At 43.1% G+C, this 17,500-nt stretch overlaps 1 protein-coding gene across 6 annotated transcripts in view; it reads right to left on the reverse strand.

Moving 5' to 3' along the window:
• Positions 1-17,500, reverse strand: part of LOC139561117 (zinc finger protein 827-like) — a 49,032-nt gene that overhangs the window by 3,614 nt on the left and 27,918 nt on the right. For 5 of the 6 annotated variants that reach the window (XM_071377997.1, XM_071377998.1, XM_071377995.1 and 2 more), the window contains 4 exons: positions 10,859-11,110; positions 4,711-4,851; positions 4,064-4,184; positions 2,290-2,559 (listed from right to left, as the gene is read on the reverse strand). In XM_071377997.1, coding sequence (XP_071234098.1) covers positions 2,290-2,559; positions 4,064-4,184; positions 4,711-4,851; positions 10,859-11,110 — 784 coding nt within the window. The remainder of the gene's footprint in view (positions 1-2,289; positions 2,560-4,063; positions 4,185-4,710; positions 4,852-10,858; positions 11,111-17,500) is intronic. The other variant, XM_071377996.1, reaches the window with a different exon arrangement.

Below are 17,500 nucleotides of genomic sequence, written 5' to 3' on the forward strand. Positions count from 1 at the left end.
ACACACACAGGCCCTAACATACACACACAGGCCCTAACATACACAAACAGGCCCTAACATACACAAACAGGCCCTAACAAACACACACACACAGGCCCTAACACACACACACACACACAGGCCCTAACACACACACAGGCCCTAACAAACACACACACACAGGCCCTAACACACACACACACACACAGGCCCTAACACACACACAGGCCCTAACATACACACACACACAGGCCCTAACATACACACACACACAGGCCCTAACATACACACACACAGGCCCTAACATACACACACACAGGCCCTAACATACACACACACAGGCCCTAACATACACACACACAGGCCCTAACATACACACACACAGGCCCTAACATACACACACACAGGCCCTAACAAACACACACACACAGGCCCTAACACACACACAGGCCCTAACACACACACAGGCCCTAACAAACACACACACACACAGGCCCTAACAAACACACACACACACAGGCCCTAACATACACACACACAGGCCCTAACATACACACACACAGGCCTTAATACACACACAGGCCCTAACACACACACGCACACACAGGCCCTAACACACACACGCACACACAGGCCCTAACACACACACGCACAGGCCCTAACAAACACACACAGGCTCTAACAAACACACACAGGCCCTAACAAACACACACACGGGCCCTAACACACACACGGGCCAAAACACACACACACACACGGGCCAAAACACACACACACAGGCCAAAATACACACGGACCAAAACACACACACACAGAAACACAGGCCAAAATACACACGGACTAAAACACACACACAGAAACACAGGCCAAAACACACACACTAGACTACCTACACCACAACATCAGTGTACTCTACTCCAAACCCACAAAACAGGAAGTCTGAGACGGAAGGAGGGAAGAAAGAGAAGAGGGTGACTGGCAACCAGAGGAACACGTGATGGGGAGAGGAGGAGGGGTGAGGAGGGGAGAGGAGGAGTGGAGAGGAGAGGAGGGGTGAGAGGAGGAGTGGAGAGGAGAGGAGAGGAGGGGTGAGGGGATGAGTGCAGAAGAGGAGTGGAGAGGAGGGGTGAGAGGAGGAGAGGAGTGGATAGGTAGTAAACGGTTAGTATAGAGGAGAAAGCAGTAAGGTAAGGCAGTAGTATACACTGGTAAACACTCAGCCAGTCAGTCAGATAGTTACTAAGTTAGTTAGTTAACCAGTAGTCAGTCAGTTATCAGTCAGTTAGCTAGTTAGTTAACCAGTAGTCAGTCAGTTATCAGTCAGTTAGCGAGTTAGTTAACCAGTAGTCAGCCAGCTAGTTAGTTAGTTAACCAGTAGTCAGTCAGTTATCAGTCAGTTAGCGAGTTAGTTAACCAGAAGTCAGCCAGTTAGTTAGTTAGTTAACCAGTAGTCAGTCAGTTATCAGTCAGTTAGCGAGTTAGTTAACCAGTAGTCAGCCAGTTAGTTAGTTAGTTAACCAGTAGTCAGTCAGTTATCAGTCAGTTAGCGAGTTAGTTAGTTAGTTAACCAGTAGTCAGTCAGTTATCAGTCAGTTAGCGAGTTAGTTAACCAGTAGTCAGCCAGTTAGTTAGTTAGTTAACCAGTAGTCAGTCAGTTATCAGTCAGTTAGCTAGTTAGTTAACCAGTAGTCAGCCAGTTAGTTAGTTAGTTAACCAGTAGTCAGTCAGTTATCAGTCAGTTAGCGAGTTAGTTAACCAGTAGTCAGTCAGCTAGTTAGTTAGTTAACCAGTAGTCAGCCAGTTAGTTAGTTAGTTAACCAGTAGTCAGTCAGTTATCAGTCAGTTAGCTAGTTAGTTAACCAGTAGTCAGCCAGTTAGTTAGTTAGTTAACCAGTAGTCAGTCAGTTATCAGTCAGTTAGCGAGTTAGTTAACCAGTAGTCAGTCAGCTAGTTAGTTAGTTGGTTAGTTAACCAGTAGTCAGTCAGTCAGTTAGTTAGTTGGTTAGTTAATTAACCAATAGTTTGTTTGTTAGTTAGTTAGTTAGTTAATTCATGAGTTAGTGAACCAGTAGTTAGTCAGTTAGTTAGTCAGTTAGTTAGTCAGTAAGTTAGTTAATTCATCGGTTAGTTAACCAGTAGTTAGTTAGTCAGTTAGTTAGTAAGTTAGTTAATTAATTGGTTAGTTAACCAGTAGTTAGTTAGTTAGTTAGTTAGTTGGGTAGTTAACATGTAGTTAGTTAGTCAGTCAGTGAGTTAGTTAACCAGTAGTCAGTCAGTCAGTCAGTTAGTTAGTTAGTGGTTAACCCTCACCTGAGCTCTCCAGATTGTGGGCTGTCTCTCCCATCAGGTAAGTCTTTGTGGGTGTGGCCTCCCAACAGGTGTGTCTGTAGGTAGTCTTGTCTCGCTGCCTCTCCAGGTGTGTGACAGCTGGCGTGAGCCCTCATGGCTCGCTCCTCACTGGTGGAGTGATCACACACACTGCAGCGGAGAGTGAAAGCATCGCGCTCCCATTCGCTGTGCTCCGTCATGTGACCAAGGAACAGGCTCTGCCCCTCCAGCTCGAACCCGCACACGTGACACCTAAAGGGGAGGGGCAATGATCATCATAGTGTAATGTGAGTTACCTGTAGTAGTAGTTGAAGCAGGTGGTGTGAGTTGCCTGTAGTAGTAGTTGAAGCAAGTGGTGAGTTACCTGTAGTAGTAGTTGAAGCAGGTGGTGTGAGTTACCTGTAGTAGTAGTTGAAGCAGGTGGTGTGAGTTACCTGTAGTAGTAGTTGAAGCCGGTGGTGTGAGTTACCTGTAGTTGAAGCCCGGTGGTGTGAGTTACCTGTAGTAGTAGTTGAAGCCCGGTGGTGTGAGTTACCTGTAGTAGTAGTTGAAGCAGGTGGTGTGAGTTACCTGTAGTAGTAGTTGAAGCCGGTGGTGTGAGTTACCTGTAGTAGTAGTTGAAGCAGGTGGTGTGAGTTACCTGTAGTAGTAGTTGAAGCAGGTGGTGTGAGTTACCTGTAGTAGTAGTTGAAGCCGGTGGTGTGAGTTACCTGTAGTAGTAGTTGAAGCAGGTGGTGTGAGTTACCTGTAGTAGTAGTTGAAGCAGGTGGTGTGAGTTACCTGTAGTAGTAGTTGAAGCAGGTGGTGAGTTACCTGTAGTAGTAGTTGAAGCAGGTGGTGTGAGTTACTTGTAGTAGTAGTTGAAGCAGGTGGTGTGACTTACCTGTAGTAGTAGTTGAAGCAGGTGGTGTGACTTACCTGTAGTAGTAGTTGAAGCAGGTGGTGTGAGTTACCTGTAGTAGTAGTTGAAGCAGGTGGTGTGAGTTACCTGTAGTAGTAGTTGAAGCCGGTGGTGTGAGTTACCTGTAGTAGTAGTTGAAGCAGGTGGTGTGAGTTACCTGTAGTAGTAGTTGAAGCAGGTGGTGTGAGTTACCTGTAGTAGTAGTTGAAGCAGGTGGTGTGAGTTGCCTGTAGTAGTAGTTGAAGCAGGTGGTGTGAGTTGCCTGTAGTAGTAGTTGAAGCAGGTGGTGTGAGTTACCTGTAGTAGTAGTTGAAGCAGGTGGTGTGAGTTACCTGTAGTAGTAGTTGAAGCAGGTGGTGTGAGTTACCTGTAGTAGTAGTTGAAGCAGGTGGTGTGAGTTACCTGTAGTAGTAGTTGAAGCAGGTGGTGAGTTACCTGTAGTAGTAGTTGAAGCAGGTGGTGTGAGTTACCTGTAGTAGTAGTTGAAGCAGGTGGTGTGAGTTACCTGTAGTAGTAGTTGAAGCAGGTGGTGTGAGTTACCTGTAGTAGTAGTTGAAGCAGGTGGTGTGAGTTACCTGTAGTAGTAGTTGAAGCCGGTGGTGTGAGTTACCTGTAGTAGTAGTTGAAGCAGGTGGTGTGAGTTACCTGTAGTAGTAGTTGAAGCAGGTGGTGTGAGTTACCTGTAGTAGTAGTTGAAGCAGGTGGTGTGAGTTGCCTGTAGTAGTAGTTGAAGCAGGTGGTGTGAGTTGCCTGTAGTAGTAGTTGAAGCAGGTGGTGTGAGTTACCTGTAGTAGTAGTTGAAGCAGGTGGTGTGAGTTACCTGTAGTAGTAGTTGAAGCAGGTGGTGTGAGTTACCTGTAGTAGTAGTTGAAGCCGGTGGTGTGTGTCTTAGCAGTGTGTGAGGCGAGGTGATGGTTGAGACTCCTCTGACACTGGGCTTGGTGCGAACACACTGGACACCTATACCTACTGACTACTGGGAGAGAGGGAGGAAGGAGGGGGAGAGAGAGAGAGAGAGTAGAGGGGGCAGGGAGAATAGGAGGGAGAGGGAGGAGGGGTAAGATAGAGAGGGAGGAGGGGTAAGATAGAGAGGGAGGAGGGGTAAGATAGAGAGGGAGGAGGGGTAAGACGGAGGGGTAAGACAGAGGGGGAGGAGGGGTAAGACAGAGGGGGAGGAGGGGTAAGACAGAGGGGGAGGAGGGGTAAGACGGAGGGGTAAGACAGCTTGCGTGAGAACAAATAGGATTACTGGACAGGTTCTGTATTAACCTTTAACTTTAGAGCCTGCTATTTGACCTCTAACCCCACAGGGTGCTATTTGACCTCTAACCCCACAGGGTGCTATTTGACCTCTAACCCCACAGGGTGCTATTTGACCTCTAACCCCACAGGGTGCTATGTTTTTGCTCCACAGGCTTCATTGTTATTGACTCAACCAGTGGCTGTGTCCCATACGGTGCCATATTACCTACATAGGGCCCACAGCCAGTGTGTTCACCTACCGTGCTGTGGTTTGTCTGGGGAGGGCTGAGTAGGGTCCCGCTGGTCCGGGCGGGTAGAGGGCGTGTGTGTAAACGGCTTCTCCACCACAGGACTAGAGAGGGATCCGTTTCCTTTCAGCTCGTTGGCTTTGCAGACTTTTTCTGAAGAGAAACAAGAGTCAACAGTAAGTTACCTAGACTGCTGTAGCATTTCACGCTACATTTAGTTACCTAGTCTGCTGTAGCATTTCACGCTACATTTAGTTACCTAGACTGCTGTAGCATTTCACGCTACATTTAGTTACCTAGACTGCTGTAGCATTTCACGCTACATTTAGTTACCTAGTCTGCTGTAGCATTTCACGCTACATTTAGTTACCTAGACTGCTGTAGCATTTCACGCTACATTTAGTTACCTAGACTGCTGTAGCATTTCACGGCTACATTTAGTTACCTAGACCGCTGTAGCATTTCACAGCTACATTTAGTTACCTTGACTGCTGTAGCATTTCACAGCTACATTTAGTTACCTCGACCGCTGTAGTATTTCACAGCTACATTTAGTTACCTAGACTGCTGTAGCATTTCACGCTACATTTAGTTACCTAGACTGCTGTAGCATTTCACGCTACATTTAGTTACCTAGACTGCTGTAGCATTTCACAGCTACATTTAGTTACCTAGACTGCTGTAGCATTTCACGCTACATTTAGTTACCTAGTCTCCTGTAGCATTTCACGGCTACATTTAGTTACCTAGACTGCTGTAGCATTTCACAGCTACATTTAGTTACCTAGACTGCTGTAGCATTTCACGCTACATTTAGTTACCTAGACCGCTGTAGCATTTCACGCTACATTTAGTTACCTAGACTGCTGTAGCATTTCACGGCTACATTTAGTTACCTAGACTGCTGTAGCATTTCACGGCTACATTTAGTTACCTAGACTGCTGTAGCATTTCACGGCTACATTTAGTTACCTAGACCGCTGTAGCATTTCACGGCTACATTTAGTTACCTAGACTGCTGTAGCATTTCACGGCTACATTTAGTTACCTAGACTGCTGTAGCATTTCACGCTACATTTAGTTACCTAGACTGCTGTAGCATTTCACAGCTACATTTAGTTACCTAGACTGCTGTAGCATTTCACAGCTACATTTAGTTACCTAGACTGCTGTAGCATTTCACGGCTACATTTAGTTACCTAGACTGCTGTAGCATTTCACGCTACATTTAGTTACCTAGACTGCTGTAGTATTTCACAGCTACATTTAGTTACCTAGACTGCTGTAGCATTTCACGCTACATTTAGTTACCTAGACTGCTGTAGCATTTCACGCTACATTTAGTTACCTAGACTGCTGTAGCATTTCACGCTACATTTAGTTACCTAGACTGCTGTAGCATTTCACGCTACATTTAGTTACCTAGACTGCTGTAGCATTTCACAGCTACATTTAGTTACCTAGACTGCTGTAGCATTTCACGCTACATTTAGTTACCTAGTCTGCTGTAGCATTTCACGGCTACATTTAGTTACCTAGACTGCTGTAGCATTTCACAGCTACATTTAGTTACCTAGACTGCTGTAGCATTTCAAGCTACATTTAGTTACCTAGACCGCTGTAGCATTTCACGCTACATTTAGTTACCTAGACTGCTGTAGCATTTCACGGCTACATTTAGTTACCTAGACTGCTGTAGCATTTCACGGCTACATTTAGTTACCTAGACTGCTGTAGCATTTCACGGCTACATTTAGTTACCTAGACCGCTGTAGCATTTCACGGCTACATTTAGTTACCTAGACTGCTGTAGCATTTCACGCTACATTTAGTTACCTAGACTGCTGTAGTATTTCACAGCTACATTTAGTTACCTAGACTGCTGTAGCATTTCACGCTACATTTAGTTACCTAGACTGCTGTAGCATTTCACGCTACATTTAGTTACCTAGACTGCTGTAGCATTTCACAGCTACATTTAGTTACCTAGACTGCTGTAGCATTTCACAGCTACATTTAGTTACCTAGACTGCTGTAGCATTTCAGAGCTACATTTAGTTACCTCGACTGCTGTAGCATTTCACAGCTACATTTAGTGGTATAATTTCGGACACAAATGCTTTAATAACAAACTCTGGGAATACAACAATAACATTGTGGTTAACATGTGATACACACTGAGTGGACAAAACATTAAGAACACCGTCTCTTTCCCTGAGACTGACCAGGTGAATCCAATCAGATGAAGGGGAGGAGACAGGGTAAAGAAATATTTTTTTAAACCTTGAGACAATTGAGACATGGATTGTGTATGTGTGTCATTCAGAGGGTGAACGGGCAAGATAAAAATATTTAAGTACCTTTGAACGGGGTATGGTGCCAGGTGCACCAGTTTGTGTCAAGAACTGCAATGCTGCTGGGGATTTTCACGCTCAACAGTTTCCTGTATGTATCAAGAATGGTCCACCACACAAAGGATGTCCAGCCAACGTGACACAACTGTGGGAAGCATTGGAGTCAACATGGGCCAGCATCCCTGTGGAACACTTTTGACACCTTGTAGAGTCCATGCCCCGACGAATTGATGCTGTTCTGAGGGCAATATTACGAAGGTGTCTTTAATGTGTTGTACATGCAAGTGTATACTGTGTGTACCTGACAGTTGGTAGAAGGTTCTAGAGTGTAGTAGAAGGTTCTAGAGTGTAGTAGAAGGCTGTTGAGTGTGGTGGTTGCACCTGACAGTTCGTAGAAGGTTCTAGAGTGTAGTTAGACGGTTCTAGAGTATAGTAGAAGGTTCTAGAGTATAGTAGAAGGTTCTAGGGTGTAGTTAGAAGGTTCTAGAGTATAGTAGAAGGTTCTAGAGTGTAGTAGAAGGCTGTTGAGTGTGGTGGTTGCACCTGACAGTTCGTAGAAGGTTCTAGAGTGTAGTAGAAGGTTCTAGAGTGTAGTAGAAGGCTGTTGAGTGTGGTGGTTGCACCTGCCAGTTCGTAGAAGGTTCTAGAGTGTCGTTAGAAGGTTCTAGAGTGTCGTTAGAAGGTTCTAGAGTGTAGTAGAAGGCTGTTGACTGTGGTGCTTGTATCTGACAGTTGGTAGAAGGTTCTAGAGCAGGGGTGTCAAACATACGGCTCACGGGTGGTTTGAATAAAAAATATATATAATACAACATTAGGGGGCGAAATTAACTCAAAATAGTTTAAAATGACTAAAACCAAATCAAAACTGTGTAGATATTATAATGGACCCTCACTGAACAAAAACATAAATGCAACATGCCATGATTTCACTGAGTTACAGTTCATATAAGGAAATCAGTCCATTGAAATCAATTAATTAGGTCCTAATCTATGGATTTCACATGACTGGGAATACAGATATGAATCTGTTGGTCACAGATACCTTAAAAAGAAAGGTGGGGTTGTGGATTAGAAAACCAGTCAGTATCTGGTGTGACCACCATTTGCCTCATGCAGCGCTACATATCTCCTTCACATAGAGTTGATCAGGCTGTTGATTGTGGCCTGTGGAATGTTGTCCCATAAACCTACAGGAGGGTATCTCTCCAGGAACAGGGTTGGAGTTAAAACCTACAGGAGGGTTTCTCTCCAGGAACAGGGTTGGAGTTAAAACCTACAGGAGGGTATCTCTCCAGGAACAGGGTTGGAGTTAAAACCTACAGGAGGGTTTCTCTCCAGGAACAGGGTTGGAGTTAAAACCTACAGGAGGGTAGCTCTCCAGGATCAGGGTTGGAGTTAAAACCTACAGGAGGGTTTCTCTCCAGGAACAGGGTTGGAGTTAAAACCTACAGGAGGGTTTCTCTCCAGGAACAGGGTTGGAGTTCAAACCTACACGAGGGTTTCTCTCCAGGAACAGGGTTGGAGTTCAAACCTACAGGAGGGTTTCTCTCCAGGAACAGGGTTGGAGTTCAAACCTACACGAGGGTTTCTCTCCAGGAACAGGGTTGGAGTGAAAACCTACAGGAGGGTATCTCTCCAGGAACAGGGTTGGAGTTAAAACCTACAGGAGGGTTTCTCTCCAGGAACAGGGTTGGAGTTAAAACCTACAGGAGGGTTTCTCTCCAGGAACAGGGTTGGAGTTAAAACCTACAGGAGGGTTTCTCTCCAGGAACAGGGTTGGAGAGCCCTGTTTTAGAGTGTTGTGGGTACAAAGATCAACTGTGCTGGTTGTTCAGGCTCTGATCTTGTCCCCCATCTTGATTACTGTCTGGTAATGGGGTCAGGTGCAGCAAAGAAAGGCCTATCAAATCTACAGCTGGTTCAGAACAAGAACGGCTTGCCCTTAACTGCACACAGAGAACTAACACAGTCTTTCATGGCTGAAGGTTGAGGAGAAATTAACTACTATATTTGTGTGTTAAAAATGCCTAACCACTTGTACAATCTATTAGCATCCACTTCAAACAGACATACGAACCCCAGCAGAAACACCACCATGGGTCTCTACACTGTACACAAACCAAAAAACAGATTTAATGTGTTACTCAGTTATGTATAGAGCCATGGCATCATGGAATGATCTGTTACCAGAGGTTATGGAATGATCTGTTACCAGAGGTTATGGAATGATCTGTTACCAGAGGTTATGGAACGATCTGTTACCAGAGGTTATGGAACGATCTGTTACCAGAGGTTATGGAACGATCTGTTACCAGAGGTTATGGAATGATCTGTTACCAGAGGTTACTCAGTTATGTATAGAGCTATGTCATCATGGAATGATCTGTTACCAGAGGTTATGGAACGATCTGTTACCAGAGGTTATGGAATGATCTGTTACCAGAGGTTATGGAATGATCTGTTACCAGAGGTTATGGAATGATCTGTTACCAGAGGTTATGGAACGATCTGTTACCAGAGGTTATGGAACGATCTGTTACCAGAGGTTATGGAATGATCTGTTACCAGAGGTTATGGAATGATCTGTTACCAGAGGTTATGTAATGATCTGTTACCAGAGGTTATGGAATGATCTGTTACCAGAGGTTATGGAATGATCTGTTACCAGAGGTTATGGAATGATCTGTTACCAGAGGTTATGTAATGATCTGTTACCAGAGGTTATGGAATGATCTGTTACCAGAGGTTATGGAATGATCTGTTACCAGAGGTTATGGAATGATCTGTTACCAGAGGTTATTGAATGATCTGTTACCAGAGGTTATGGAATGATCTGTTACCAGAGGTTATGGAATGATCTGTTACCAGAGGTAACTCAGTTATGTATAGAGCTATGTCATCATGGAATGATCTGTTACCAGAGGTTATGGAATGATCTGTTACCAGAGGTTATGGAATGATCTGTTACCAGAGGTTATGGAATGATCTGTTACCAGAGGTTATGGAATGATCTGTTACCAGAGGTTATGGAATGATCTGTTACCAGAGGTTATTGAATGATCTGTTACCAGAGGTTATGGAATGATCTGTTACCAGAGGTTATGGAATGATCTGTTACCAGAGGTAACTCAGTTATGTATAGAGCTATGTCATCATGGAATGATCTGTTACCAGAGGTTATGGAATGATCTGTTACCAGAGGTTATGGAATGATCTGTTACCAGAGGTTATGGAATGATCTGTTACCAGAGGTAACTCAGGCAAAAAGCAAGTTTAAAAAACAATAAAAACATCTTGTATCACAGCACCTCTCCTCTTTCGAAAGCTCTCATTTAACTGGATATATGAAGTATATGAATAGTGTGTAAATAGTATTTTAGTTGGTGTCTTTACAATACAGAACTCTTTATTTTTTATGTCCTTGTCTATAACTGTTCTGTACTTTGTCATGTATTTGTATGTTTTATGTGGACCCCAGGAAGAGTAGCTGCTGCATGTGCAGTAGCCAATAGGCGATCCTAATAAACTAAACCTGACAGTTGGTAGAAGGTTCTAGAGGGTTGGTCGACAGTTCTAGAGTGTTGTGGGTACCTGACAGTTGGTAGAAGGTTCTAGAGTGTTGTGGGTACCTGACAGTTGGTAGAAGGTTCTAGAGTGTTGGTAGAATGTTTTAGAGGGTTGTGGCTACCTGACAGTTGGTAGAAGGTTCTAAAGTTTTGCTAGAAGGTTCTAGAGTGTTGTGGGTACCTGACAGTTGGTAGAAGGTTCTAGAGTGTTTGTAGAAGGTTCTATAGGGTTATGGGTACCTGACAGTTGGTAGAGGAGAGCAGAGGCCATTTTGACCGAGATGTCCTGGGAGAAGAGATCTCTCTGGAACAGATCCTCGTCTTCTTTAGGGAGGAGAGGGGCAGGGGGTGTCTTCTCACCCCTCCCGGGCTCCGCTCGCTCCCCTGGGGTCAGGACAGGGTCAGGTGTCACGCTGGGGGTCAGAGGGTCAATCTCCATAGGCTCCTCCTCCTCTTTCACCTTTAAACCCTGGACCACCACTTCCTGCTTCTCTGTGATTGGTGGAAGAGGGAGGAGAAGCAAGCATGAGGGATAGGGAGTCTATGTGTGTGTTATACAGCATATGGACACCTGCTCCTCGAACATCTCATTCCAAAATCATGGCATTAATATGGAGTTGATCCCCCTTTGCTGCTATAACAGCCTCCACTATTCTGGGAAGGCTTTCCACTAGATGTTGGAACATCTCTGAGGGGACTTGCTTCCATTCAGCCACAAGAGCATTAGTCAGTTTACGCACTGATGTTGAGCGATTAGGCCTGGCTCGCAGTCAGTGTTCCAATTCATCCCAAAGGTGTTTAATGGGGTTGAGGTCAGGGCTCTGTGCAGACCAGTCAAGTTCTTCCACACTGATCTTGACAAACCATTTTTGTATGGACCTCGCTTTGTGCATGGGGGCATTGCACCTGTATATAGCCCATCTGTAAATAGCCCATCCAACTACCTCATCCCCATACTGGTTTTTATAAAAAAAAATAAAAAATTGCTCCTTTTCACCCCAGTATCTCTACTTGCACATTCATCTTCTGCACATCTAGCATTCCGGTGTTTAATTGCTAAATTGCAATTATTTCGCCACTATGGCCTATTTATTGCCTTACCTCCCTTATCTTACTTCATTTGCACACACTGTACATATACTTTTTCTATTGTGTTATTGACTGTATGTTCGTTTATGTGTAACTCTGTGTTGTTTGTGTCGCACTGCTTTGCTTTATCTTGGCCAGGTCGCAGTTGTAAATGAGAACTTGTTCTCAACTGGCCACCTGATTAAATAAAGGTGAAATTAATTTTTATTGTTATGCTGAAACAGGAAAGGGACTTCCCCAAACTGTTGCCACAAAGTTGGAAGCACAGAATCATCTAGAATGTTATTGTATGCTGAGTGTTAAGATTTCCCTTCACTGGAACTAAGGGGCCCGAACCATGAAAAACAGCCCCAGACCATTATTCCTCCTCAACAGGTGGCCCTATGCATTGGGGCAGGTAGCGTTCTCCTGGCATCCACCAAACCCAGATTCGCCCGTTGGACTGCCAGATGGTGGGATTCATCACTCCAGAGAATGCGTTTCCACTGCTCTAGAGTCCAATGGCCGCTTTAGTGTATATATAGTGGATATATATAGTGGATATATAATGTATATGTGTATATATATTGTGTGTGTATATAGTGTGTATATATATATATATATAGTGCATATATAATCTATGTGTGTATATATATATATATATAGTGTATATGTGTATATATAGTGTATATTGTGTATATATAGTGTATATGTGTGTATATATATATAGTGTATATGTGTATATATAGTGTGTGTGTATATATATATATATATATATATATATATATATATATATATATATATATATATATATATATATATAGTGCATATGTATATACACTGCTCAAAAAAATAAACGGAACACTTAAACAACACAATGTAACTCCAAGTCAATCACACTTCTGTGAAATCAAACTGTCCACTTAAGAAGCAACACTGATTGACAATAAATTTCACATGCTGTTGTGCAAATGGAATAGACAAAAGGTGGAAATTATAGGCAATTAGCAAGACACCCCCAATAAAGGAGTGATTCTGCAGGTGGTGACCACAGACCACTTCTCAGTTCCTATGCTTCCTGGCTGATGTTTTGGTCACTTTTGAATGCTGGCGGTGCTTTCACTCTAGTGGTAGCATGAGACGGAGTCTACAACCCACACAAGTGGCTCAGGTAGTGCAGCTCATAGAGGGTGGCACATCAATGCGAGCTGTGGCAAGAAGGTTTGCTGTGTCTGTCAGCGTAGTGTCCAGAGCATGGAGGCGCTACCAGGAGACAGGCCAGTACATCAGGAGACGTGGAGGAGGCCGTAGGAGGGCAACAACCCAGCAGCAGGACCGCTACCTCCGCCTTTGAGCAGGAGGAGCACTGCCAGAGCCCTGCAAAATGACCTCCAGCAGGCCACAAATGTGCCATTTGTCTATTCCATTTGCACAACAGCATGTGAAATTTAGTGTCAATCAGTGTTGCTTCCTAAGTGGACAGTTTGATTTCACAGAAGTGTGATTGACTTGGAGTTACATTGTGTTGTTTAAGTGTTCCCTTTATTTTTTTGAGCAGTGTATATATAGTGCATATGTGTATATATGTATATAGTGTATATAGTGTATATGTGTATATATAGTGTATATGTGTATGTATATGTGTATATATATAGTGTATATATGTGTATATATATATATATAGAGAGAGAGAAAGAGAGTATATATAGTGTATATGTGTGTGTGTATATATATATATATATATATATATATAGTGTATATGTGTGTGTATATATATAGTGTATATGTGTATACAGTTGAATTTGGAAGTTTACATACACTTAGGTTGGAGTCATTAAAACTCGTTTTTCAACCATTCCACAAATGTCTTGTTCACAAACTATAGTTTTGGCAAGTCGGTTAGGAACTCTACTTTGTGCATGACACAAGGAATTTTTCCAACAATTGTTTACAGACAGATTATTTCACTTATAATTCACTGTATCACAATTCCAGTGGGTCAGAAGTTTACATACACTAAGTTGACTGTGCCTTTAAACAGCTTGGAAAATGTCATGGCTTTAGAAGCTTCTGACAGGCTAATTGACATAATTTGAGTCAATTGGAGATGTACTTGTGGATGTATTTCAAGGCCTACCTTCAAACTCAGCGCCTCTTTGCTTGACATCATGGGAAAATCAAAAGAAATCTCAGAAAAAAAGTTGTAGACCTCCACAAGTCTGGTTCATCCTTGGGAGCAATTTCCAAACGCCTGAAGGTACCATGTTCATCTGTACAAACAATAGTACACAAGTATAAACACCATGGGACCACGCAGCCGTCATACCGCTCAGGATGGAGACACGTTCTGTCTCCTAGAGGTGAACGTACTTTGGTGTGGAAAGTACAAATCAATCCCAGAACAACAGCAAAGGACCTTGTGAAGATGCTGGAGGAAACAGGTACAAAGGTATCTATATCCACAGTAAAACGAGTCCTATATCGACATAACCTGAAAGGCCGCTCAGCAAGGCAGAAGCCATTGCTCCAAAACCGCCATAAAAAAGCCAGACTACGGTTTGCAACTGCACATGGGGACGAAGATCGTACTTTTTGGAGAAATGTCCTCTGGTCTGATGAAACAAAAATAGAACTGTTTGGCCATAATGACCATCGTTATGTTTGGAGGAAAAAGGGGGAGGCTTGCAAGCCGAAGAACACCATCCCAACCGTGAAGCACGGGGGTGGCAGCATCATGTTGTGGGGGTGCTTTGCTGCAGGAGGGACTGGTCCACTTCACAAAATAGATGGTGTCATGAGGCAGGAAAATTATGTGGATATATTGAAGCAACATCTCAAGACATCAGTCAGGAAGTTGAAGCTTGGTCGCAGATGGGTCTTCCAAATGGACAATGACCCCAAGCATACTTCCAAATTTGTGGCAAAATGGCTTAAGGACAACAAAGTCAAGGTATTGGAGTGGCCATCACAAAGCCCTGACCTCAATCCTATAGAACATTTGTGGGCAGAACTGAAAAAGCGTGTGCGAGCAAGGAGGCCTACAAACCTGACTCAGTTACACCAGCTCTGTCAGGAGGAATGGGCCAAAATTCACCCAACTTATTGTGCGAAGCTTGTGGAAGGCTACCTGAAACGTTTGACCCAAGTTAAACAATTTAAAAGCAATGCTACCAAATACGAATTGAGTGTATGTAAACTTCTGACCCACTGGGAATGTGATGAAAGAAATAAAAGCTGAAATAAATCATTCTCTTTACTATTATTCTGGCATTTCACATTCTTAAAATAAAGTGGTGATCCTAACTGACCTAAAACAGGGAATATTTTACAAGGATTAAATGTCAGGAATTGTGAAAAACTGAGTTTAAATGTATTTGGCTAAGGTGTATGTAAACTTCCAACTTCAGCTGTATATGTGTGTGTATATATGTAGTGTATATGTGTATATATAGTGTATATATATATAGTGTATATGTGTATGTATATGTGTATATATAGTGAAAATATATGTAGTGTATATATAGTGTATATACACTGCTCAAAAAAATAAAGGGAACACTTAAACAACACAATGTAACTCCAAGTCAATCACACTTCTGTGAAATCAAACTGTCCACTTAGGAAGCAACACTGATTGACAATAAATGCCACATGCTGTTGTGCAAATGGAATAGACAACAGGTGGAAATTATAGGCAATTAGCAAGACACCCCCAATAAAGGAGTGGTTCTGCAGGTGGTGACCACAGACCACTTCTCAGTTCCTATTCTTCCTGGCTGATGTTTTGGTCACTTTTGAATGCTGGCGGTGCTTTCACTCTAGTGGTAGCATGAGACGGAGTCTACAACCCACACAAGTGGCTCAGGTAGTGCAGCTCATCCAGGATGGCACATCAATGCGAGCTGTGGCAAGAAGGTTTGCTGTGTCTGTCAGCGTAGTGTCCAGAGCATGGAGGCGCTACCAGGAGACAGGCCAGTACATCAGGAAACGTGGAGGAGGCCATAGGAGGGCAACAACCCAGCAGCAGGACCGCTACCTCCGCCTTTGTGCAAGAAGGAGCAGGAGGAGCACTGCCAGAGCCCTGTAAAATGACCTCCAGCAGGCCACAAATGTGCATGTGTCTGCTCAAACGGTCAGAAACAGACTCCATGAGGGTGGTATGAGGGCCCGATGTCCACAGGTGGGGGTTGTGCTTACAGCCCAACACCGTGCAGGACGTTTGGCATTTGCCAGAGAACACCAAGATTGGCAAATTCGCCACTGGCGCCCTGTGCTCTTCACAGATGGAAGCAGATTCACACTGAGCACATGTGACAGACGTGACAGTCTGGAGACGCCGTGGAGAACGTTCTGCTGCCTGCAACATCCTCCAGCATGACCGGTTTGGCGGTGGGTCAGTCATGGTGTGGGGTGGCATTTATTTGGGGGGCCGCACAGCCCTCCATGGGCTCGCCAGAGGTAGCCTGACTGCCATTAGGTACCAAGATGAGATCCTCAGACCCCTTGTGGGACCATATGCTGGTGCGGTTGGCCCTGGGTTCCTCCTAATGCAAGACAATGCTAGACCTCATGTGGCTGGAGTGTGTCAGCAGTTCCTGCAAGAGGAAGGCATTGATGCTATGGACTGGCCCGCCCGTTCCCCAGACCTGAATCCAATTGAGCACATCTGGGACATCATGTCTCGCTCCATCCACCAACGCCACGTTGCACCACAGACTGTCCAGGAGTTGGCGGATGCTTTAGTCCAGGTCTGGGAGGAGATCCCTCAGGAGACCATCTGCCACCTCATCAGGAGCATGCCCAGGCGTTGTAGGGAGGTCATACAGGCACGTGGAGGCCACACACACTACTGAGCCTCATTTTGACTTGTTTTAAGGACATTACATCAAAGTTGGATCAGCCTGTAGTGTGGTTTTCCACTTTAATTTTGAGTCCAAATCCAGACCTCCATGGGTTGATAAATTTGATTTCCATTGATCATTTTTGTGTGATTTTGTTGTCAGCACATTCAACTATGTAAAGAAAAAAGTATTTAATAAGAATAGTTCATTCATTCAGATCTAGGATGTGTTATTTTAGTGTTCCCTTTATTTTTTTGAGCAGTGTATATATATAGTGTATATGTGTATGTATATGTGTATATATAGTGTATATATAGTGTATATGTGTATATATATAGTGTATATGTGTATGTATATGTGTGTGTATGTGTATATATAGTGTATACGTGTGTATATATAGTGTGTATATATATATATAGTGTGTGTGTGTGTATATATAGTATATATGTGTATATATCGTGTATATAGTGTGTATGTGTTTATATATAGAGTGTATATATAGTGTACATAGTGTATATGTATATGTGTATATATATAGTGTGTGTGTGTATATAGTGTATATATAGTGTACATATAGTGTGTATGTGTTTATATAGTGTATGTAGTGTATGTAGTGTATATAGTGTATATGTGTATATGTGTATATAGTATATATGTATATATAGTGTATATGTGTATATATAGTGTATATAGTGTGTATATATAGTGTATATAGTGTATATGTGTATATATAGTGTATATGGTATATAGTGTGTATATGTGTATATATAGTGTATATATAGTGTATATGTGTATATATAGTGTATATAGTGTGTATGTGTGTATATATAGTGTGTATATGGGTATATAGTGTGTATGTGTGTATATATAGTGTATATAGTGTGTATATAGTGTGTATATAGTGTATATGGTATATAGTGTGTATATGTGTATATATAGTGTATATAGTGTATATGTGTATATATAGTGTATA

The sequence above is a fragment of the Salvelinus alpinus genome, chromosome 31 (genome assembly GCF_045679555.1).
Source record: "Salvelinus alpinus chromosome 31, SLU_Salpinus.1, whole genome shotgun sequence".
Classification (NCBI taxonomy): domain Eukaryota; kingdom Metazoa; phylum Chordata; class Actinopteri; order Salmoniformes; family Salmonidae; genus Salvelinus; species Salvelinus alpinus.